At 53.9% G+C, this 23,777-nt stretch overlaps 1 protein-coding gene across 1 annotated transcript in view; it reads right to left on the bottom strand.

Annotated features, from left to right (window-relative positions):
• Positions 1-13,871, bottom strand: part of MAL (mal, T cell differentiation protein (MAL blood group)) — a 21,905-nt gene extending 8,034 nt beyond the window's left edge. The window contains exon 1 of the mRNA XM_019659983.1: positions 13,658-13,871. Within this exon, the coding sequence (XP_019515528.1) occupies positions 13,658-13,750 (93 nt within the window). The 5' untranslated portion in view covers positions 13,751-13,871. The remainder of the gene's footprint in view (positions 1-13,657) is intronic.
• Between the last annotated feature and the right edge of the window lie 9,906 nt (positions 13,872-23,777).

The raw sequence follows: 23,777 nt of genomic DNA, 5'->3' as shown, positions 1-23,777 counted from the left end.
CTGGCCCCACCCCCCTCTTTCTCATGCAGATTCCTGGAGTCTATGGTAAGAACCTGTATCCAGAGGAGAAACCCCCCTGTGTTCAATCTTAGCCTCTGCCTCTCAGGTGTCAGAGCTCAGGACCCCAGACCCCCTCTAGGTGTAGCCCACCTTGCAAAGGTCCTTTAGAAAACTACATTGACTTTCTTTTCGTTGCATGGTCTATCTATAGCAGTATGTTTATCAGTGAGATGGCGGGGAGAAATTCTTTTTGTAAACAGCTTCAATAAGATATAATTCACATGGCATATAAGTCACCCGTTTACTGTGCACAATTCCATGGTTTTTTGTATGTTCACAGAGCTGTGCAAACATCAACCCAAGTCCATTTAGACCGTTTCCATCACCTCAGAAGAAACCCTGTAGCCTAAGCTATCACTGCCCTCCACACACATCCTTAAGTCCCCACTCACCAACTTTCTATCTCTGTAGATGTCCCTGTCCTCAGCTTCCACACAAGTGGGACCCTATAATATGTGGACTTTTGTGACTGGCTTCTTTCATTCAGCATGATGTCCTTCAAGGAGAGACATTTTCTCTCAAGGGCACTTTTACAAAATGCCTCTACCATCACAGCACACCCCATGGCCCATTCTGACCCTCTCCCACTTGGAGGACACCGAGTGAACAAGTGAATGTGTCTCATCTCTCTGGGGCCTCCAAGCTGGAAAAGCTAGGGAGCCACTGGTTCCCAGGAAAGTTCATATAGGCAAGATGCCTCCAGACACATATGAAAGTTGAACAATTTAAGTTCGCAAACTTTCCACCTTGTAAGTGCACAGTGGAAAGTTTGTGAACTTAAGTGTCTGATCTTTTTGTATTTTAAGTTACATATCACATGAAGGGAATGTCCTCAGCACAAGAAATGATTAAAACCCGGGGTTTTGCTCCCAGAAGACGGGTAGTGGGCCTGCCCAGGAGATGCCCAGGTGAGAAAGTCAGGGCAGTGCGGGAAGAAGCCACACAGGACCCCTGAGGTGGGAGCCTCACAGTCTGGGGGACAGGAGGCTAAGAGCTCTGGACACACACGCCGCTGCTGTGAGAATCGCAGTATAGATCCATGTCAGAAGCTGTAACTGCCATGAGGGCTCTGCTCCCCATACTTGAGACTGCCAAAGCGCTGCGCCCGCAGGGCATTTGCACGTGAGCCCCAGTGGAGTCTATAGGAGCGATCCAGCCTCCCCGCAGCTTCCTAAGTGGCAATTTGCAACTGTCTCCCTGCACATTGCAGCAGGTGCAAACTGGCTGAAACTAGGCATGTGAGTGGGAAGCTTCTGGGTGCAGCACCACCCAACAGCTGGGGTAAGACGTGCTCACCCAGGAGGCCCGCAGCCCAGTGGAGACAGACACAGAAGCTGCAGGTTACACTGGTGAATGCTAACCAGCCCCGAGTGGGTTGGGGCAGGACCCCAATAAGTTCTGCAGGTGAAGTGGACTTAGCTGGTTAACCTGGATCAAGGGTCAAGAAGTAGCTTTTGTGGGGGGGAAGAAACAAGAATCACTGAAGCACCAGTGAGGATAACAGGAGGCTGGGGAGCTATGCATGGAGGGGAGGGCAAGGAGTGGCAGGTGATGGGGCTCGAGGGAGGGTGAGTCTTGGGACAGAACTGACCACTGGACCGGCATGAAAGCCTCCAAGGCCCGCTCAGTGTAGAGCTGGGATTTGGCATGAATCATGGAACCAAGCCTCCCTCCACCCACACAGGGCACAGAGAGCAAACAGAGAGCCCAAGGCGGTGCCCACACCCAGCAGATAAGGCATCCTTGGCAGGGAGCAGTCACTCTGTTGGGCCACAGGACCCCACTGTCCAAATATTTGTCAAGAGCAAGGGGATAGGTGAGGGTTCAAGCATTTCCCTTTGTAAAGAACACTCTAAGTACCTCCCAGCTTCCAGGAGGCACATACTCAAAGGTGGTCACCTTGAAATTGTTACTGTCATAGCTGGAGGCCTGGCCCCAGTTTCTGTTCATCTCTGTCAACAGGCCAGACTTCCCACCACCGTGCCTGCCCCCAGGTCACCATCCATCATGACAGAGATGGTCTTAGACAAAGGTCTTTACGTCCCCTGGGTGGAACTCTGTCTCTGGGCCCCAGATCCTCATGCTGGAAAAGTAGGGTGGGCCCTGGGCTAACACTCTGTGGTTCTCAGCCCTCACTCTGCACTAGAATTGCCAAGGCGCCTTGAAAAGAACACCAACGTCCAGGATCTGATTTGACTGAAGAGAAGTATTGGGTTGTCGGAAAAGTCATGACGTTTTTTCTGTGTTTTTCATTGCAAAAATGTGTCATGACTTTTCTGACAACCCAACATTACAAGTCAAGAAACGGACATCCAGGCTCTTGTCAAAGGCCTTGGAAAGTGTTTGAACGTGTTCCTTGGCACACAACTCATGGTAACCCCTGTTCCATTGTCTGGTGACACGGCAGAGACACCGCTCCAGTTCCTGCCTGGGCTCTGGCTGCACCATTCCTTCTCCTTTCCTCCTCTCTTTAAGCCTCAGTCCCTGTCTTACCTTGAGCCTGAGCTCATCCTCCCGTGACCTCGCCAGGACACAGCCTCAGTGTTTGTGAATGGGGACTGAGCTGGTGCTCTGGGCCCCTACCTACCCCAGCGTTTCAGGACTGGAAACCCATCTTTACTTCAGACCCATTTGAGTGCTGAGCAGTAGCTCTCCCAGAACCAAAGATAATGCACAAAATGAGACAAAAGAATTGCCAAAGACTTAAGAGTTTACCTCTGTGGTCTACCTGAACAAATGATTTTTGTGGAAAAAATTTCCTCAGGAGATCATCTTGGGGGGAACTGTGGTGTAAACTCAGAAAAGGTTCTCTTTTTCTTTCTGCATTAATCTGTGGTGGGCAGGCGAGGGTGGTTCCAGGTGACTTCAGTGAAGACCTTGAACCCCAGCTTCACCCCTCACTACAGGGTGGACAAGTTACTTAGCCTCTCTGTTCTCTCTCTGAAACATAATGGTAACGACAGCAACCACCTGTGCAGTTGGGGTGAAATGAGTGTACCTGCAGATGCCTGTCACACAGTGAGCTGTCACAACTGTCCTGTGATGGGGCAAAGCCTCACCTGTGACCACGTGAGAATCCCAGGAGGCCTGGGATCTCCATGTGCACACTTATCCACTCCAAACCTTGTTGGGGCCCAGGATTTTAAAATAACTTCAAAAGCATCAAAAGCAGAAAAACCTGTGATCTCCCAGAAATCGAAAGTGGAGAACAATGGCTTGCCTCTGCGGAAAAAACACGAAGGACATGAAAGCATGAGAAGCCTTCCTTCAAACAATGAGTCTGGGCTACAAAGGAGGAATGGAATCTTGCACACATTCCTGAGATTCACAGGGCTGTGCCCTTGCTCGTGCAGGGCTGACCAGGCTCGGTGTCCACAATCGCCCACTGTCTCTGCCATGGGCCCCGGACAGCTGAGCTCAGTGCAGAAGCATTGCTCAAATTCTCTAGATATTTTTCTGGGGCTCCATTGTACTCTGTCAGGGTCTCCACCAGCAGACGCTATTCCAGTAGCATGTTAAGACGTGAACCAAAGAGGACTCTCCACATGGTACTGCCCACAGACACACCTGGTGGTGTGGCCCCCACAGCGCCGAGCACCCGGGGAGCAACCTGGTGGCTCATGTGCACAGGAGTGTGTGCCCTGAGCTCCTGAGAAGTACAAACAAACTGGCTGCAGATCATGGGCTGTGCACCCAGCTCTAAGCTGTCCTGACACTTGGGTCAGGTCTGCTCAGGAAGGAAAAGAAAGGACAGTCAAAGCAGAGGAGACTCATTCCCAAGCCTGTGGGCACTCTCCGGGGGCCACTGGGGACAGCAGCCCCACTCCGTGATGCTGGAACCTTCTACACTCACTGAACTCTCTAGCTCTCGGGGGTAGCTGCAACGCTGGAGGGCACAGGGCTATGTGTCCAGCGCAGGACGTTAGCACGAGGCAGCAGGAGGATGCACAGAGGGAGGTCCGAGGGAAAAGACCCAAGACCCCCAAACCCTGAAGTCTTCCTCAGGGTCCCTTGGCTCTTCTCTTCAGAAAACTGGTCTGAGAGGGAGGCTGGAGACTCTCTTGCACTGAGGGGCACAGATGGCGGGAAGCAGGCACAGAGGGGCTCAAGCCTGCTTCTCTGATTCTTTCATGAGTGTCGTCTCCTTGTGTGGAAAAACTCAGCTCCCAGAAAGTCCAAGGAGACACTTTTCTTCACTTGGTCACTCACCTTCTCACTCATGCATTTAAAAGAGCGATGAGGAACATGGTCAGCCCTGAGGGCAGGTGCACCCAAGAGACAGACCTTATCCAAAGACATGCTACTGAACACAGCCCGTCTCTCCCGGCTTGTGTCCTCTCTTCCAGTCTTGCCACCAGGCCCATTGGAGCAGCTCAGGGTCCAAGGGCAGTGTCAGGTCCTGGTGAAGGTATCTGGGCCCCGGTGAGGGTGACAGAGACAGAGCTCAGCAATTTGCATAGGATGCCCTACTCTAACCCATGGGAGGTGTCTGAGGGGACCCCTGCCCCCTCTGACAACTGACAAGGAAGCTTACTGGGAATGTGACCATGGATGCTCTCCCAAGGCTCACACTGGGAGTGGTGCTGAGGTCCCTGACGCAGTTTACCTATACCAGTTGCTCTGTCCTCCTGGCCACTTCATTAACAGGCTCCTTCCTCCCGGGGGGACCCATCATGACATCATCCCTCCCAAGACAGGCTTAAGTGGGGTCCCCTCATCTAATCTGAAGGCGAGACCAGGACTTAGGGGCCCTGGAGTCTGTTTGTGAAGTTTTGGGATTTAAAGAGCTAGAGGGTGAGTTCAAGTACATAGTTGATGTGAACAGGGCGGGTGTGGCCTGGAGGGAGGCCCCTGCTCAGCCCTGTATCCTGCTTCCCTCAGGTGGCAGGGAAGCCTTCTGTCCCATCACACCCACTGCACCTCTGCATCACAGCACCGGTCATGAGCACGATGGCTGATATGACCTTTCTCGCCAGGCAGAGGACAGCCATTGGTTCCTGAATGAATGAGAGGGCCTCCCAGACCCACGAGCTAGGGGCTTGCCTCAGGTATGTCCTCAGGCATGTCCTCCACAGGATGGAAAATTTCCCAACCACGCCCATACCCAGTGGTTCTGCCCAGCAGGATAAATAGAAACAGGAGGTTCTGTGGAAAATATGGGTAAGCCACCTGTGAAAGACAGAATCTAGGGACACGCTAGATGAGGCAGAAGTGGCTTCGGTGCAAAAACAATAACAAAAAAACCCCACAAAAGGCAGTAATGGGAGTCATGGAGTAGTTTGGCAATGAGAGCATACACAGAACAGGTGTATACCTGCAAACTGCCCCTACAGGGCCAGTACTTCTCTCGAGGGTCTTGTGGGATCTCCTGGGAATCGTGGTGATTGTCAGTTTCACCTTCGGTCTGCCCTTGGGATCAAGGACTCATCCTGCGACTCATAAACACTAGCCAGGCGGGAGGCGAGATGCTGACCTCTGTCCCACCAGAGCACGCCGACCACAAATGCTGCATGGGTGCATGGTCTGTGCTGGGACGTAGACAAACTCGCCATCCAGGCAGGTGGCAGACCACAGCAAGGGCCAGCAGAATGGGTGCTGAGAGCCAGGGTGTTCTCAGAGTGGGCTTCCAGGTGGAGGTGTTGGGGAAACCCAGGCCTGAAGGATAGACTCAGCCCATGATACCACCTGCACCAAAGAAGCACCCTGAATGGAGACCAGCAAGAGGGCAGGGCAGGTTCTGGAAAGGGTCCTTAGACACAGAGCTGGGAGTTCCCTCCCTGTAAGGCCCCTCAATCCAACTATGCCTGGCTTAGCAGCAAGCAGCACAGGGCAGGATGGAGGCTGGGGAAGTGGACACCTGCCCGCCCCCCCGAACCGATGCCCTTCCAGAAGGTGATGCACTGACATAGGGAGCGACAAATCATTTTTGAAAGGTTTAATCCTGGGCTTACAGGTAATCGGTTCCCTCACCTTCTGGGCAGGTACAGCAATTTTCGTCATACTCAGAATTCACAAAGCTCTCCCCACGCATCCTGGCACCAGGCTGGCAGGAGAGAGGCTCATGAAGTCCCCCGCCCCCAAGGCAGAGGCAGCACAGGGCTGCCATGTCCCGGCTGGCCAGGGCAGCTCAAGCCAAGGAGCCACTGGGAAAGCCCCACAAGGGTGGTGCCTGCAGTACTTGGTGATCCTGGGGACAAGCCCAGTTTGCCTTCCACAGCCCCACAAACTCCCAAACCTCACTCACCCTCTGCCTCGCACACCCTGATGAGGAGGGCATCCAAGGTAAAAGGGGGTGCGGGATAAGCTTACAGCCTCCTTCCAGCAGGGACTGGCCAGTTGGTCTCGGAGCAGCTGTTTCAGTTATTGATGAATTGGTAATAATTGCCCCTAATATCTATTGAGCAGTGACCAAGTGCATCCGTGTTGCAAGAGCTTTGTGCCTGTTACATGGGGATCCTGGCGGTAAGTGCTACCATGTCCTCATTTTGGTGATGGCAAAACCCACAGCTCCAAGGGCCCAGGTCAGACCTCTGTGTCTGTGGCAGTTCCCCAAGGCGACCCACAGGCAGTCCGTCCGAAATCCCCTGTGAGGATAGGAACATGGAAGGAGAGCAGACATGCCCAGAGCCCACCAGCTTTCACCCTGTCCACACTGATGCCCGCCTGGGCCTGGGTGAGGAGGCTGCAGAGTCATGACAAGGAGGTGCCTGCCCCCACCCCTCCCCTGCTCAATAGGCTCGGTTCTTTCAGACAAAGAATTGCAAGGTCTGTGTTTAAGGACAAAAGGCCAGAACTCTGCAGGACATCACCCCCTCTGTGCTCCTCAGATCCTCATCCCTGACTGCATCAACAGGACCTATGTCATCACCTGCACCCCACTAACAGGTGTGGGGGTGTGGCTTCATGTCTCGTCCTTCCCCAGTTGCTCTTTTCCTAGAGTTCCCCTTCCCCCAATCCTGAACCCTTGGCCCTTTCAGGGCCTCCTTCACAGGTGGACCCAGCAGTTTCTGGGGCCCTTCCCTCCCTTTTGCCCTTCCCCTCCCACCCAACTGCATTCTAGCAGGATGGGGCTCTGGTGTGGAATTTCAGGTCAGCTGACACTGGGCCTTCCTCTTCCCATTGCCCTGCATACCAGTGTGTGATGGCTGGTGACAAGCCTTTTCTTTTAGTCCCTATGTAGTTTCCTCAGGCCCTACGACGGCCTTGGTGCATTAACGTGGTTCAACAAAGGGGTTGTTTTGCCCCAAGGCAGGCAGAACACGACCTGTGAATGAGGTGGAAGCGGTAGAGAGCCTGCAGCTAAGGGTGGCAGAGATCCATGCCCACATCACCCTTGTGCCAGCAGGAGCTGCCAAGAACCAAGCCCTTACTTCCACCAGAATGTGGAAGGCAGGTGGGGCCTGTGATTTGGACAAAGCCAGGACCTGCAAGCAGGCTTACAGATCTCCATGGCTTTTGTGCTTTAGGGACAAGGGCTGCCACTCACACACCGTGCTCACATCCATCAGCACCAAACAGAATGACAGCTGGGGTGTCTTATTGGTGCCTGCCCCTGGTGGCCTTTGGTCCAAATCACTATGTCCAGGAACTGATACTTGATAGACAGGGAGGAAGCCGCCACCAGGCTTGGGGGGACAAAGCAGTGGGAGAGGAGGTGGAAAGCTGAGATGAATCCATGAGTCAGACCTCATCCGGGTCTGGTCCGAAGAGGGTGGCCTCAGGTGTCCCAGGCCCTGCCCCCAGCCCTCCCTTCACAGAATGTGTCCTGAGCCCAGAGCAAAACCAAGCCATTCCTAAGGCTTCAGAACCGGCCTCTGCTGGCAGCATAGGGCACTGGCCCAGTCTCCAGGGCACGGTGGGTACAGGTGCAAATGGTCAGCCTTTGTCCCTAGCTTGAGCCACCCATGCCACAGCATCTGGAACTCCCCTACTGTCTCCGGAAAGCACTTTGATAGAGAGGGTGCCTCGGACAACCCCCGGCAAGCTTAAGAGCAACTCTTCAACACAGCATGGTTGATGACATGTGCACCCCAACCCAGAGCTCAGCCCCATCATCATACTAAGCAGTTTGCAGAGAACAGCTCAAAGTCACCGATCAAAGCAGGCCTCTGGTTCTTGAAAAACCGGAAAAGTCACTTCTCAACCGAGAACAACCCCCTGAGACCTCTACCTAGAATTCTTCCCTCCCTTAGAGAGAAGGAAAGGAGAAACCCGGGCAGTGCCCTTCTCCTTCTAAACAGCTATGGAGAGGGCAAGGACAAGGCCAGGAGCCTGTGAGCACAGCCAGGAAAGGCCATGCTCAGCCACCGTCCTGTACTGGTGGCAGTGCCAGCCCCCCACACTTTGGTCACTGCAGGAGTGGTCCCAGGGGGCAGGCAGGATGCCTTTCACTGAGCACTGTCCCCCAATAAAAACATCAGAGAAGGTAGGCTGACCACCCAGTGACCATGGGGTGGGGGGTGGGGGAAGGCTGTGCTTATCAGAGGACCTGCCTTGGCCCTAGTGCCTCAGGAAATGCAGAAACCTCTCTGAGCCTCAGTTTCCTCCCAGCTCTGCAAAATTGGGTTTCTGTGACTCCACATTCTCCTCTCCTGGGGTTTCAGATGCTGCCTTCTCTATGTAGCCAGAATGTGGACCACCTGCCAGAAAAAGGCTGTATCATCCTGCGCCACCCGACCCCCAGTGCCCAATTCTGGCAGGTGAAAATCTAGGGCAGGTCCCAGGACTTGTCTGGTCACTCTCAAGTAATAAAAGGTCCACAGTCACTTTGGGTCACAGAAACGGTCTCATTTGAGTAACTACTATACCCAGTTCACTGTAAACCGATTCCAGGCGGCTCCCCCACCCCCACTGCCACCCCAGAGCAATGCCTCTCCGCACATGCAGGGAGAGGTGGTGGCACCCCCTAGCACACTCTTTTCAAAGAAATGTTCTCTTAACCCCAGCCTCTCTTATAGGCTGGGGGTGTGGGAGGGGTCTCCTGGCACTGTGTGAGATGCTTCCTCTTGGGGCTCTGGCCAGAGCTGAGATGAAAAACACCCGGTGCCAGCATCCTGTGCTGTGAATGGTGGCCAGCTGTCATGAAGGTCTTGACTTAGAAGGAGGAGGAGGAGGAGGAGGGGGAAGAGGAAACAGAGACCAGGATTTCAAAAGGAAAAGCCCCTATGGGATGGGCTGAGACAGGCCAGAAGCAGAGCCCAGGTTGAGTTGTTGGGGAAGGGGAGACATTGAATGTTCCACCCAGGCCCATGGGGGTGCACCTATGCCCCCATTGTCTGCAATAGCAGCATGGCCTGTGTGGGTCTGGGGGTGCTCACTTCCACTCAGAAGTCAGCTCTGGGGTAAGGGTGCTGGGCCCTGGTGAGGCTGCCATGCCCCACCCCAGCCACCTCCCTTCCCTTCCCTGCCTTGGGAGGAGGGTGAGCTCCACCCTGGTGACTCGTGGAGGCAGGGTTTGACACCTGTACTTCCCAGGCCACTGGGAGGTCAGGCATGGGCCCGTCAAGTGTGAGTGATCAGCCACTGCTGGATGAGATTTTTTAAATAATCAAGCATTTCACACCCCTCGGATGAGCAGAAAATTACAGTCTGACGCTACCAAGTGTGGCAAGGATGAGGAACAATGGTGACTTTCATAGGCTGCTGGTGAGAGCCGGGAAGGTCCAGATTTAGCCTAAAGCTTATACAATTTGGGAACCTTCTTTATAAGAGAATACAAAATGGGGCAGGGGCTGGGAAGGGGCAGCAAGTGGGGGTCCTAAACTTAATTAAGTGTCAGTCAGCCTCCCAGCAACTCTGCTCCTGCATTGTGCACCTCAGAATAACCCAGTGTGGACATGTGCAAACTTGTAGGAGGGTACTGTTTTCATAAAGTGTGAAAACAAAGCAGGGCCAAGTGTAGTTCACCACGGCCTAAGGGCCATCCTGAGGATGCGAGGAGGAGAGTAGCAGCGGAATATCCAGGGGGCCTCGAGGCTATCGAAAGGCTCTATTTCCTTAACACTACAAGTAATAAGGAGAAATATTAAGATCTGACAAAGTTGAGTAATAATTTCCCGGGTTCCTATTAAGTTATTTTATATACTTTTTTGTAATACTTGAAATATTTTTTAAAATTTAATTGAAACGAAGTTCAAACAACAGAAAACTAACCATTTTAAATTGCCTCAATGGCATTTAATACAACCACAGTGCTGTGTAATCACCACGTCTATCTAGTTCCCAAACATTTTCATTGCCCCCAAAGGAAACTCCATCCCCATTAAGCAATTGCTCCCTGTTTTCTCTCCTTGCAGACCCTCACAACCATCAGTTTCTATTCCATCTCTATGGGTTTACCAACTCTGGATATTTTATATAAATGGAATCGGACAGTCGGTGCCTTTTCGGTCTGGCTTCCTTGCCTTAGCATAGAGGGTTCAAGGTTTATTGACTTCATAGTATGTGTTAGTACTTTATCCCTTTCGATGGCTGGAAAATATGCCTTTGAGTGGATAGGTCACAATTTGTTCATTCGCTGATGGACACCTGGGCTATTTCTACCTGTTGGTGATTGCGAGCCCTATGTCCTTGTACCTGGGCAGGTCCCTGCTTTCAGTTTGGGTTATAAGCCTATGTGTGGAATTGCTGGGTCACATGGTGGTTTTTTGAGGTACCCCCAAACTGTTTTCCACCACAGGGGGACCATTTTACATCCCCTCCTTGAATACATGAGGGTTCCAATTTCTCCACATCCTGGCCAGCACTGGTCATTTTCTTTTTTTTAAAAAAAATAATAGTCATCTTAATTTCATGTGAAGTGGCACATCATTGTGGTTTTGATGTCTTTTTACTAATGACTGATGGTGTTGATCATCTTTTCATGGGCTTGTTGGCCATTTGTATAGCTCCTTTGGAGAAGTGTTTGTTCAAGTCTTTTGCCCATTTTTTAATTGGGCTGTTTATCTTTCTGCTGTTGAATTGTAACAGTCCATAATTAAAAAGAACTCCCAGGGGCCAGACGAGTGGCGCGATGGTTAAGAACTGGCTTAGAACGCCAGAGGGCCCCGGTTCGGATCCCACATATGAGGGCCAGTGACACTGCCCTCCACAGCTAAGATGCTGAACAACAGCTCAACCTGGAGCTGGGCTGCCCTGAGTCGCCGGCGACGGCGTAGGCTGCAGCCCCTGTGGCAGTGGGTTGCCATGGGCTACCATGTGTAGCCAGCAGCCAGCGTGAGCGGCCAGCAGCCGCAGTGAGCCGCCGTCCAGAAGCCGGTGACTGATCTGCCTCGCCCGGGAAGAGCACAATGATGGTGCCAACTTGAGCCAGTGAAGCAACGTCCTCCACAACTAGACTGAAGAACAAAATGACAGCAACTTGTCTGTTCCCCTTCCCCAATTCCCCAGTGCTGTTCCCATCCCCCCAATTCCCCAATTAAAAAAACCCCAAAAAACTCCCAGGGTGGCAGCACTCCCTCGGCCCTTTAACCCTCTACCTTGCCCACATATCAAGATTTAAGATGCAGACAGCTTTATAGTTACAATCTGTGTAGAAGGAATCTTACAGGACTGTGTGTGTTTCCTTCTCTGCTCCCCGAGACCCCCTGTGAGCCCACCCCCAATCTAGAGTTAGAGAGTTAGAGAGAGGCATACAGGGCTCTCAGAAATTGGGGGATGGGGTGGGGAGCAGGGACTGAGGTGGAAGAGAAGAAATCTTCTAAGACAGCTGAGGGGGAAGTGTCGCAGCAAGGGAGAATGACTTCATCTGGAAGCCCCCCCCCCCCCAACCACCACCACAGGTCACACACCGTCCTGGAGGAGCAAGTTTCTACCTGTCGCTGGCCGATTATACTTCCCACACCCTGTTCTTGCCTTTCACTAGTCGGGGCGGTGTGGGGTCCTCCTGTGGCTTCCTCTGAAGATCACCCTGTCTGGCTGGGCTGTTCCTACCCTCAGGGGCACCCCTTACCCTAAGCTGTGATACCACTGGGCAGCAGCCCCTTCTGTGAAGCCAGGCCCTGCCCTGCCACCACCTGCTGTCACCAGAGCTGCTCTCATGAGGGCAAGAGAGGGAGGGTGCACCAGGACCCTTTGCAGGGAACGCACCTAACACACTCTCTCATGAGTCTTGTTATGACACTGACCAAACAGCTACACAAGCTGAGTGAGCCGTGAGTTAGAGACACTGAAGAGATGCTAGGAGACCTTCTGTTGCTTAAAAATGTCTCTGCCCCCTCACACCTCCCCCTTAGCCAGGAAGCCCTGCCTTTGTGAAAGCAGCACAGTAGCCTCTAAATGAAGTGCTCAGTCCTCGTTCCCAGGTTATGGGAACGGCACACTCAATTTCAGAAATCCAGCCTCGGGTAAGCACTGGCTGAGTGCTGAATGGAACCACGGAATGAGACATTTGGGGAAAGAATATTCCAGTGGGTGCAAGAGCCCCTCCCTACTCTGGGTGGGGGTGGTGTCCCTATCTATAAATGGTGGGGTGGGCTTAGGGGTGTCCAGGGCTTCTTCTAGTTTTCACTTCCTTGATTCTGGCTTGCCCCAGGGTTTGAAGTCCCTCTGGATACACCCAGATTTGGGCTCAACTCAGCTTTCACAAGTTCAGAGATCCGGTGGCACCAGGTAACCTGGGCTCCCTCCGGCCTCCCCTCAAACCCTCCGTGGATGACAGAACCTGCTCCCTTTGGTGGTTACCATCCAGTCTCCATCAGGCCGGAAGAAGCTGGGTTCCTGTTTTGAAACAGTCAGGTTTGACCGATCTCTTTCCCAAACAACTCTCCAGGCAGCCACCTCTGCGGTGAGGGTCAGGAAAGGAGACTCCAGCAGCAACGCTCCGCACCCACAAAATACACACAGCACACCACCTCCCAGGTTAGGGCCTGTGGCCCTGGGGAGACCTTACCATTCCACAGCTACGGAGGAGCTCAGCGCTCCAGAAAAACGAGGGACCAGCCACAAGTGTGGAGGCCTTGATGGCTGCTCAAGGTCAGCCCAGATTGGAAGGCTCTGCCAACCCCCTCCATCCCCGCACTCCATACACAGGGCAGGATGACTGCGGTGGAGCAAACCACCCGGCCTGTTTTATTATTTCCAGGTCAGAGTTGTCTTAAATACGTTCACTCGCCAGAAACTTTCAAAGGCCAGAGAATGATTCGGCTTCAGCTCCTCCCACGCGACACCAGACCAAATCTCCAAACCCCAGCGGGTGCTGCTCAGATTTCTTCTGCTGATTTTAAAACCCGAAATCCTAACCCTGGAGAAAGCTGGGCACCTCTAGGCGGACGTCGCTTTCCTAGCAGAGCTTCCTCCGTGCCGCCCATGCCAAGCGGGTGGGGACGTATCTTTTGAACGCGCGCAACTAAGGGACTTGGCCCACTCTCCACATCTGACCCAGGCTGCGCGTTTGCTTTCCCCTCGAAATCCTGGAGACTGTGTCCCCCAATTTTCGTTAGTCTAGAAGGGACCAAGCGACTGGAGAGGTGGAGGGGTCGGGGGAGACCCTCATCACGCTGGCCCCGCTCCCCGGACGCTCCCGGGACACGCGCAGCTTGCAGATCTGGTGCGGACGCCCATCCCGCCCCTACCCGGCGCGGGCGCACCAGCCACTCACAAACTCGAGAATGAAGAGCAGGTCGGGGAAGGTGGTGAAGACTGCGAAGCCACTGGGCAGGGAGCTGCCCCCTGACGCCGCTGCGGGGGCCATGCCTGCGGGCTGCGTTGGCTTGGGTCGGGACGCGCGTCTCCGGCTCCGCGCTGACCGCTCGCTGGCTCAGTGGAGCCCAGTGGCTGGGCGCCCCCGCGCGCGGGTTAAGAGCAGGGGCGCCAGGCCGAGGAGGGAGGAGCCCGGGCCGTCGCCTGCCCTGCCCGCCCTCCGGCCGGGCGCGCCTCAGGGGACCTGGCAGGAGGGCGCGCTGCGGGCACCGCCCTGACCCATTCGCAGGGCGAGCTGCGGCCGTGCCGAGCGAGGGCGAGGGCCTGGCCCTGCGTCCCACCTCCCGAGCCACCTCCCTCGGGAGCAGGACAAAGTCACTTAGGTTGTGCACTCTTCGCAGGTCATCACTATCCCTTAGGAATGACAACCATCAATAATTATGCCCCTCAAATTACCCACTGTAGCGCCCCACGAGTCACCGTTGCTTTAACTGTTCTTAAGTTGGGTCCCTTCACCTTTCCAGGGCCGGGTGTGTGTGTGTGTGTGGGGGGGGGCGGTGCGTTAATATTAACGACCTCCTCGTCCAGGCTTACGGTTGGATGAGTTCCTAGTCCTGCCCCCTGGGGTCTGCAGTGAGAGCGCTGAGACCAGCTCTGGCCACCCACTCCTTCTCCCCACACGCCCGAGGCCATCACCAACCGCTCCACTATAAGCTGGAATTGAAAGTCTGTCCGCCTTAGGGTAGGAGGTCGCTCTCAGTTACGCCAACCCTGCAGCAAGTGCTGGGACAGATCTGCATTGAGCCCAAGGGACAGGGGACGCTCCTAGAGCAGATTTACCCCCTCCTCTCAGAGCAGGCAGCCAAGTCTCTGTGATGGGAGGACTCCCCCCACCCCACCATGTCTTTCAAATGCCTATTAACTGGGGCTTTTTATGTGTTTTTTTTCCTGGCCCACAATTTCTTTATTCTTTTTTTTGCTTTATTTCTAAGCAAGTCTCACACTTGGAGTCATTGCCTGTTTATTTTAATTTAGGCACTATTACCAGGGCATGCCCCCAGATCAGACCCCGCAACACTTCTGTGGCTTCACCCACAGCTGGTAGAGGGCACGCAGCTTCCCTCTCTCCACTGGGATCCTCACCCTTTCCCTTTTACACAGCTCTTTCCTTCCCAGTCCCTCTGGAAAGAAGCAAATTCCTGGACACATTTTCCAAAGCAAAAATCCTTGCAGTGAGCTGTGCATTCTGATCACTTTGGAGAGAGACCAGGCATGTGATATGAGAAAATCCCTCTATACCTCTGTGAGCTTCCTCAGGGCTGCTGGCCTTGGTGGCCAGAGACAAGTGGGGCCATTGTGCCAAGGCCTGTTGTCCCCTGCCAAGTGCCCAGGGCAGGACCCCTCTGCCTGGATGAACCTTCATGGGCACATGGGCAGTGAAAGTGCCAGGGGCCTCCCCCCAGGTCCTCACCCACCCCGGCATCTTACACAGTTGGGCCTGCTGGCCCTAGGACGATATCTCCTTCCTCCTGAGGGAACTTTAGTGGAACAAGCCTCAAAGCAAGGCCATAGGAAGCGAGACAACTCTGAAGCAAATCCAGCCCCTTGGCAATTTCTCCATTGGTATTCACTAATTAAAAAACATAAAGGTCATATCAATTTTTAATGATTTCTTTGCCTGGCCTTGAGATTGGTTTGTGTGTGTGTGTGTGTGTGTGTGTGTGTGTGTGTGTTTTCTTTGTTTTTTTCGCTAGCTATTTCAAACTTTTGTTGTTAAGTCCTTCAAGCATGGGCCTTGGGGAAAGTGCCTGGTGTCCCTCAACAAAGCTGATTGTTAACCCCAGACCTCCCCTGATAAGGCCTAAGAGGCCACAGAGTGTTAGAAAGCTGCCTGGCCCAGTTCAAGGAGGCTTGTCCCTTTCTCTGTGCCCCACTTTGCTCCCCCGTAGTCCTGTGCTTGGGGCCCATCGTCTTGCCCACGCTTCACCCTCTGCAGGGTGGGCCCCACCCGGGCCCCACCCCACCCCACCCCACCCCACCCCACCCCATCAGCCTGTGTCCTTCCAGGTATGTCATATCCTCAGCATCTAACCGAGAACCCAGCCCATGGGAGGTGCTCAATACATGCCTGTCCAGTGCCAGCATGGTCCCAGCCTTGTCTGTGCCTGACCACAGAGGAGGAAGTAGGGGGACTCTGTTTGGACATAGAGAGTACTGCAAGCAGAGACAGATTTGTCTTCACATCACTTCACAGCAGAGCTTCCAAAGGAGGCTCTGGGACACTTGCTGATGGTTCATTTTGATAAGAGGCACAGGACCACACTTTGGTTTCCAGCAGGATATGAAAAAACAACCCCAGCCAACAATAAATCATGGCAGGGTCCTCAGTCTTCCAAGCGGCAGAGTGGGTGTGAGTGTGGGGGTCAGCCTGGGCTGGATCTGGAGCTTTGGTCAACATAATAACATGGCCTAGAGTGGGCATATACAAAGTGGAAAGTAGAAAGTGACATAGCTATGCCAGCCTGAGGGAAGAAGAAGTCACCTCCCGACTATGGGTGGGAGGGGATTGAGGGAGAGGAATATGTTCTGGGAAAGATCCAGGGGACAGAAATTGCCAATAAATAATACCAGGTGATTTGCTCTTGAGGTCTGTAGAATGACCCCATTTGACTAACGGGGTAATGGAGGCTGAGAAAGGTTAAGTAGTAGTTGCCCAAGGCCACACAGCTGCTGAGGGGTGGGGCCCAGCCTGGAGCCTGAGTGCTGCTGGGTCTCCAAAGCTACAAGCACTTACAACCATGCTTAAGGTGGGCATTGGCTGTTAGATGCTGTGTTCCACGCAGACCGTCAGCAACCGCCCGCATCCAGCCTTGGTGGTTCATTTCAAGCACTGGGCTTGTTCCCCGAGGCACCTCCTCCCAGCTGTCAGAGCTCTGGACCCTGACAGGGAACAGAAGTTTGGAGGTCACCATTCCTGTGTATGGTTGGGGAAGCAGGAGGAAGGCCGAGGTCAGAGCTGCCTTAGGTCAGCATTTATCCCAACCGATCTTGCTTGTTTCACAGTCACCACAGCCCTGGATTTCCACCCACAACATGAAGCAGCGAGGGTGCCTGCTGGACAGTTGGGTTAAGGGCAGTCACAGTGGCGCTGACCCTAGCCGACTAAGTGCCTGACCTGCCCATGGCACTTAAGCACTTTGCCTACATGACATCATCCTACAGAGCGTTTCTGGTAGGTGTCACCCACTGTACAGGCACAGAGTGGGGAGGGGATGTGCCCAGGTCACAGGGACGGTAACTGGACTCTTGACTCCAGCGGCACGATCCCCACTGCCTTTTTCCCTACTGCCTAAAATCTACACACTTGAAAACTAGAGGTGCGGCTCCCCAGAGAACAGCCCCTTAATGGGCCAAGGGGACACCTGTGCCCTGCTAACTCCAGTGACAATGAGCCACTGCATGTGATCTTCTTCTTGTTCCCAACCTCTTCTAGGTTCATGTTTCCTTGTGCAGGGGAGGCTTGGTGTGCCACCACCACCTGAAAGAGTCACCACTGAGCTCCGGGATTCAGAGCATGCAACTAACTGAGACTGGCGTGTCTGGTTATCTCAGGGACAGGGACATAGGGCCGAGGGCCTGTGAGTCCCTGCTCCCTAGGTGGGTTCCACTTAAAACGGGACATCACATGAAGTCAGTAGACACCCAGACTGGGTGCTTTTCCCATCTCTGTAAATGCTGAGAGGTGGCACGTGGGCCAGTCACTGTACAACAAGGTTGGGGTGGGGACAGGGTCCAATTTCCGAGCACCTCTTGGGAGCACTGAAAATGTAACAGTAACAGAGGCCCTTGCCCTCAGTTCCTCATCAGTCCCAGCTCCGTAAGCGCCAGGAGACAAGAGTAGCTTAGGAGCAGTATGGACGTGGTCCCTGCCTGTTTGAAGGTTATCACGGGGTGCCAGATGCAGGAGACAGGCATCAACCAGACACCCATAAAATAAATGTGCAATAAGGTTTGGTGCTGGAAGGACAGAGCAGGGAGCCCCGAAAGCACCTGCAAGCATAATCTGGCTCGGCCTAGGGGCCGGGGGAGCTCGTGGGAGACAGTGAGCGGTGGGTAAGTGGGGAGGGTCTTCGGAGGAGCATCAGGCACTGCACCACACACTGCCAGGGCTGCAAATACAAAGACGGAAATCCATACTAATAGTCTGAGGCTCTCAGGTGGGGGCGTCCAGGGTAGAAGAAAATAGAGGCAGTGAGCTCTGGAAGAAGGAGGCTGGAAATGATGGGGACAGGGTCACTGGAGGATGGCTGTGCAGGGAAGAAAGAGAGAGGATATGCCAGTGTAGAGGTCCTGGAGGCCAGAGAGCTTTGATCTCTGTGGGGAGCAGGGTGGCTTGTGGGACACAGCTGGAAAGGCCAAGGGCAGGCTGGGCTCAGGAGCAAAGAGGCAAAATTCACAGGTTGTAAAGTGTGCATCAAGCTTAGTCATTTTCCCTGTTCAGCCCAGAAAGTCATCAGACTCCTTTTGTCTGCCCCAGAGAGGGCCGGACGCTGCACCCCTAGACGAGAGCCAGGACCTGCCCAGCGAGTTGCACTGGGAATTTGGCCCAAGTAGCCCAAAACAACAAGAAACGTCAGAGACGCAGAGCAGGGCTGGGCCCCTGGGTCCTCGGAATGTGGTTTCAGCAGGTTTGGGGCTGGGTCGCTTGCTTCTGAGCGAGCACCTTCCTTCGAGGTTTCCCTCACCCCTTTGACAGCATTTGCCACACTGCATGCTTCTTAGACCCGAAGCAGTGGCTGAGTAAGTGTCAGAATTCAGCAGGTACACTCTGGAACAGCCTCTGCCCCAGGCCTTTCACTTGCAAACTCATACTTCTACCCAGGCTTCCTCCCAAGGCCTCCCCATGGGGACTGACTCCTCTAGAAAGAACCCATTTTCTAGAGAAGACACTGGCTTCCAGTTGTTGAGAAAGTAAGGGAAACTTTAACCTCCCACCTACTGTGCCAGTGGGCTTTGTCTCGCTATCTTTTCTTTTTAGCATTTCTGTTTTCTGTTGGAAAAAACACACACTTAGGAAATGTACAAAGGAAAGTTGTGCTCACGTCCCTGATTCTCCTAAATCAAGGTAACTGCTTCCGTCTCTGCAAATTATCTTTTAGAGCTTGTGAAGTGGCAGACAGGTTACCTCTCTGGTAACCTGGTCCCACACAGTGACTTGTCCAATCATTCAGTCCCAAGTGTACCCTCTGCGTGCCACACCCAGGCTGAGCACAGGTGACCAGGCTGAAAAGGGAGGTGTCTGTGGGAGCCTGGTAGTGGAGGTGAGGCTGGTGTACCTGCAAGCATTCCAGGTGGGGGCCATCAAGGCCCTTCCAAGGCCAGAGTGAGCTCTCCTGTGGGGAATGGAGGGGAGTCCGGCAGGTGCCTGTGTTCCTTCAGTCTTTGGAACACTTGGTCAGTGCCAAGTGCTTGGAATAGATCTGAAAGACACAGGGGTCAGGGAGCAGCCCAGAGGTCTCTGAAGTGGCCCAGGGACCCTGGAGAGCTGGATCAGCATGAAGTCAGAAAACAGGATAAAACCATAAGATCCCCATCAAGCAGAATGAGCAAGTCAGAGCAGAAGACGGAATGTCCTCATGGAGAGTAGTAGGACTCACTAATTCATCTGTCGGTGCCCAGTGCCTGGCACGTGGGGGGCACCAGGCACAATGAGTGTTGACGATACGGAGAGAAGCTGAAGATACGGAGAGAAGGAATGAGGAGGGGACAATTTAGCATGCAGGCAGGCTCCTGGAAGGCGGGGAACCTTTAGACTCCACAGGAGCTGTGTTCCATTGTTTCCCTAAAATTGCCAACCGTGACACAAAGTGTGTTCTTTACATGAATTGATTCCTATCACGACAAACGGACTTGTTTTTCCAACTGCGGGGCCGAAAGTAAGAGGAGGAAAATCTCGTGATTGCCATGGGTCTTGGTGTATGACTCAGAGCAACTAAGCCCTTGGCAGGAAGGGAGGGAACCCACCGCTGCCTCATGTGGGTGACAGAAGAGGAAGATCCAGAGAGGGGCACCCAGAGGTGAGCAGGGAATAGCCTGGCCCAAGAGGGTAAACAGGATCCACAGCCTGTGGGGAGGAGGGCTGACCCTCATCTGACCAACCTAGCTGGTTTGGGGAGCAGCCCTGACTGTGCAGAGCTGGGCACTACATTGTGAGAAATGATTCAGACCTATCACTTCCTCATCACCTCCCAGACCCATCACCTCCCACACCCATCACCTCGCAGACCCAAGAGCTCCCAGACCCACCGTTTTCCCAAACCATCACCTCTCAGAAACATCACCTCCCAGATCCATCACCCCCTCTAAACCTCTTAAACATCAAAGAGACCAGACTCCTGGCATTACTAGGTCCTCTCCCTGCCACTCCCACCTCTGGTCATTGCTCAGAGGGAGCGACTCTGTGGGAAAGGACAAACCTTTCTCCAGAGAGCCTTGTGGCCACTTGCACTCGGCATCAGAGAAGTCACCCAGACACACGAGGCCTGCAGCCACACTGTGGGACCCCAGGTCAGCTGGGAAAGGGACAGTAGACATTCACGTGCTGACACAGAGGGTGTTCAGGAGGATGTCTTTTGGAGGTGAAAAGAGGAAGTTACAGACCAATCATAAAGCATAATCCATGTTTGTTTGTTTTTCTCATCAGAAAATGTGAGTTTGTAAATGTATAAATGAAGAAGTTTCTGGAAGGAAAGAAGCCATACTTTTCATAGTGGTTCCCTCAGAGGACTGGAGGGTGGGTGAGGGAGAGGAGGGACCGAGGGTAGGAAGGAGATGTCCCTTGTTCTTTAAATATCATGGATGTAGAATATAGACCCGGCCATTGGAAAACCCATTAAAGGAGACATGCCTTGCCTCCAGCCCACTCTGCCACATTGGGAATGCTAGGGCAGGAGACCCTGAACCTCAGAGCTCCCCACCCTGGAAATGTCACTTTCCTTCCTCTACCCCAATGGCCCCAATCTGCTAGAGACAAGCTAGATGTGTGGTTGGAATTAGATGGTCGCACTTCTGAGGCCAGGGGACAAACCAGCATGCTTCCTGGGCTGGGCCCCTGGCTGATGGACACTCTTGTTTGCTCGGGCTGCTTCTGTCACCCGGTTGTCACAACCCTCCTGCCCTGGGTTTCCTTCCCACAGGAAGGAACCGAGCATCCAGGCGGCTGTCCCTTCCGAACTCTGGCCTCCGGCTTTGTCTTCTGTGAACCGCCTTCCACAAAAGCAGGGCTACACCTCTGATTCTGTCACCATCATCGACCTCCTTCTGGTCCCATGTTAAATAGACAACAGACATGTACTGAGAGAACTTGGAGAGCCCTCAGGTTAGAGGGAGAGAATTTGGGACCCAGGTTAAAAATCTTCCTTCTGCTATTCACTTGCTGTGTGACTTCAGGCAAATTACTTGGTGGTTGTGCCTTGGTGTCCTTGTCTATAAAATGGCAATCACGATCCCGCACTCACAGGGCTATTGTGGGTGAGATGAGATAATGAGGGCTGAGTGCCCTTTGCAGTGCCCGCTGTGACGTAAGCTTCAAGACGCTGAAGCCAGTATTAATAAACGTCCCCCCCCCCCAGGGTCATCATTGTCACATGTGTGTGTGATCTTCCACATAACCTTCACTCTCAGAATAAATGTTTCTCCCCTACATGGACATGGAGTCCACTAGAGAACATTCTGGCTCTCACTCACACACCTGCATCTCCACCTCATTTCTTGGTGGCCATTTCCCAGGCCTGAGGCTGTTTTTGTCCCTTCCAGGTTCAGTCAGTGGAAGTTTCTGTTCTGGTCACAGCAAGAGCCACCAGCTGTGAATTCTTGTAACTCAGAAGATGGGAAGACTGGGAGAACCAATCCCACAATCGGCAGCTGAGAACAAAAGCAGAGGATGGCACCTTGTCAGTGTCACCGCTGCCTGACTGTGAGCTCTTAAAAGGGGTCCTCACAGCCCTGCATCTCTAGGGAAGGGAAACAAATTAAAAAAAGTCCCAGAATTTTCATCAGCAAGTACAGTCTTTCAGCCACAGTAGAAACCCAGCTATTGGTGGCCCAGCTTCATCTATGGTTCATCCCCATTGCTCCCACTGGGCCATCAGTTGGCACCATGTCATGGCGTGGACAAGTGACACCTGGGGTGGCAGCTGCACATATCCTCCCTGCCTCCCCAGGCCTCAGTCTCCTGGCCAGCCTGCCCTGGATGTCTCCCCCTTGAGTGGCCTCCCGGGCCTGTGGGGGTGGGTGGGAGCCCCCCCCCAGCAGGGAAGTAGGAGACAGAGCACTGGCCACTGGCAATCCCTGGGGCTCTGCCTTGGGTCAGGCCTAGTGCACTGGGTCCTGAGTGGCTGCCTTCAGACCAGAAGGCTCCACACCGCCTCTATGATAACCTCTTGCCTCCCACTCCAGCACCACCCGCTCAGAGGGGCTGGGTCCTCTCACCCACCCTGCAGCTGTGCCCGGCGGGCCCCATGCCCACACGTGTCCCCAGTTTGGGTGACATTTGGAGGCAAGGTTTAAGCAGTCTCCTCAGAAGAGCTCCCTGACATGCAGTCCGTGGGGCCTTCAGGTGTACCAAATGCCTTTCTATTAGCCCTACTGTGTGCTGGGCCCAGAACCAGGGTTGGACCAAAGCGCACACTGGATAGCCCACAGCAGGGCCCTGCGAGGCCACCTGAGGGGACTGGGCCCTGGTGGTGGCAGACTGGGCTCCTCCTTATAGATGGGAGTTGAGAGTGGGAGGGGCTAGGCTGCCATGGGAGTCCAGGAAGTACAGAGGCCGGCAGAGAACTCCCTTGGCTCCCAGGACATCAGACTGCAGGTTGGAGGTGAGGACAGGGAGAGCAGGAGCCAGATGAACCAGCAGTCCCTGCAGGCGGGCGGTGGCCTGTGCAAGTCCCGTCCTCGTCCACAGTGCTGGGCAGGGCAGTGGGAGCTGAGGTTGGTGGGGCAGGGCCAGAAGGTGGGGATGAGCAAAGATGATAGAAACATCCAAGAGCTCGCTCTCTGACCTGGAAACTCATCATCCAGTGGGGGAGACCCCCCACACACACACCCAGGTGCAGGGCCACCCAGGAAGCAGTGATTAACTCCAGGGCTGGGGAGGGGCACTGGGGGAAGACCTGGGGCTAACATGAAAGGAGGGAGAGAGAGCATGAAGTAGGGCTGGCCAAACTTCCTGGGATGGCATTCTGCATGTTTTCATAAACTGGGCCATATTTTTCTGTTTTCTATGCTTTGAAAATACCTCCTTATGGCTAAGAGTCAAGACAAAGAAGAAAAGGGGGAGGAACATTGACGATGATGATTAAGGTCTTGACCTATGACCTGGGCATGCAGCATCTGGATGTGGGATAGGAAGGTTTCCTCTGTTGACACATTGCTGAGGCTGGCACAGGAGCTGGGCCTGTGGGGAGAACTAGGGAGCAGGCGGGGCTCTGAAAGGCGGCAGCACACAGGTGGGGCTGCCCCTGCTGCTCAAACTCCCTGGGACGTGCAGCCACTGGCCAGTAGACTCAGGCCAGTGGTACACTTAAAGTGGTCAGAAACCACTGTGCTGCCTGAACGCCTCTGGCGGGTACATTGCAATAAAGAAGCGTCCAGGTGGAGCCTTGAGTCTCCCCAGGTGCTCTGTCACCAAGTCCAACACTCCTTCTCTGAAAAAAACACACACAACAAAGACAGGCTGACAATCCTGGTTCAGACTCGATGCAGACATAAACCCCAAGGCAGTGAGACCTCGGGGGGCCCACTAGGTCACAAGAGTCCTGGGAGTTAGGCCTCTGCACAGGGTGGTGCAGCATCACCGTGGGAACATGGCACCCTCCCCCCATGTGCACTGCTGACAGGTGATGGACCAGCTGCTGTGTACTGAGCAGGCTCAGATACACGAAGCCTTGGGGACAGTGACAGAGGCACAGGTGTGTAGGAGCAAGGGCTCTGGTCCTCGAAGGACCAGCTCTAACCGTGGGAGAATCTAGCCCTGCAGATTCTGGGGGGATATCAGCAGATGGGCATGACTTCCTCCCTCT

This window comes from Hipposideros armiger, unplaced genomic scaffold (assembly GCF_001890085.2).
Source record: "Hipposideros armiger isolate ML-2016 unplaced genomic scaffold, ASM189008v1 scaffold_310, whole genome shotgun sequence".
Taxonomy (NCBI): Eukaryota; Metazoa; Chordata; class Mammalia; order Chiroptera; family Hipposideridae; genus Hipposideros; species Hipposideros armiger.
This window is presented reverse-complemented; position numbering and strand designations above follow the sequence as displayed.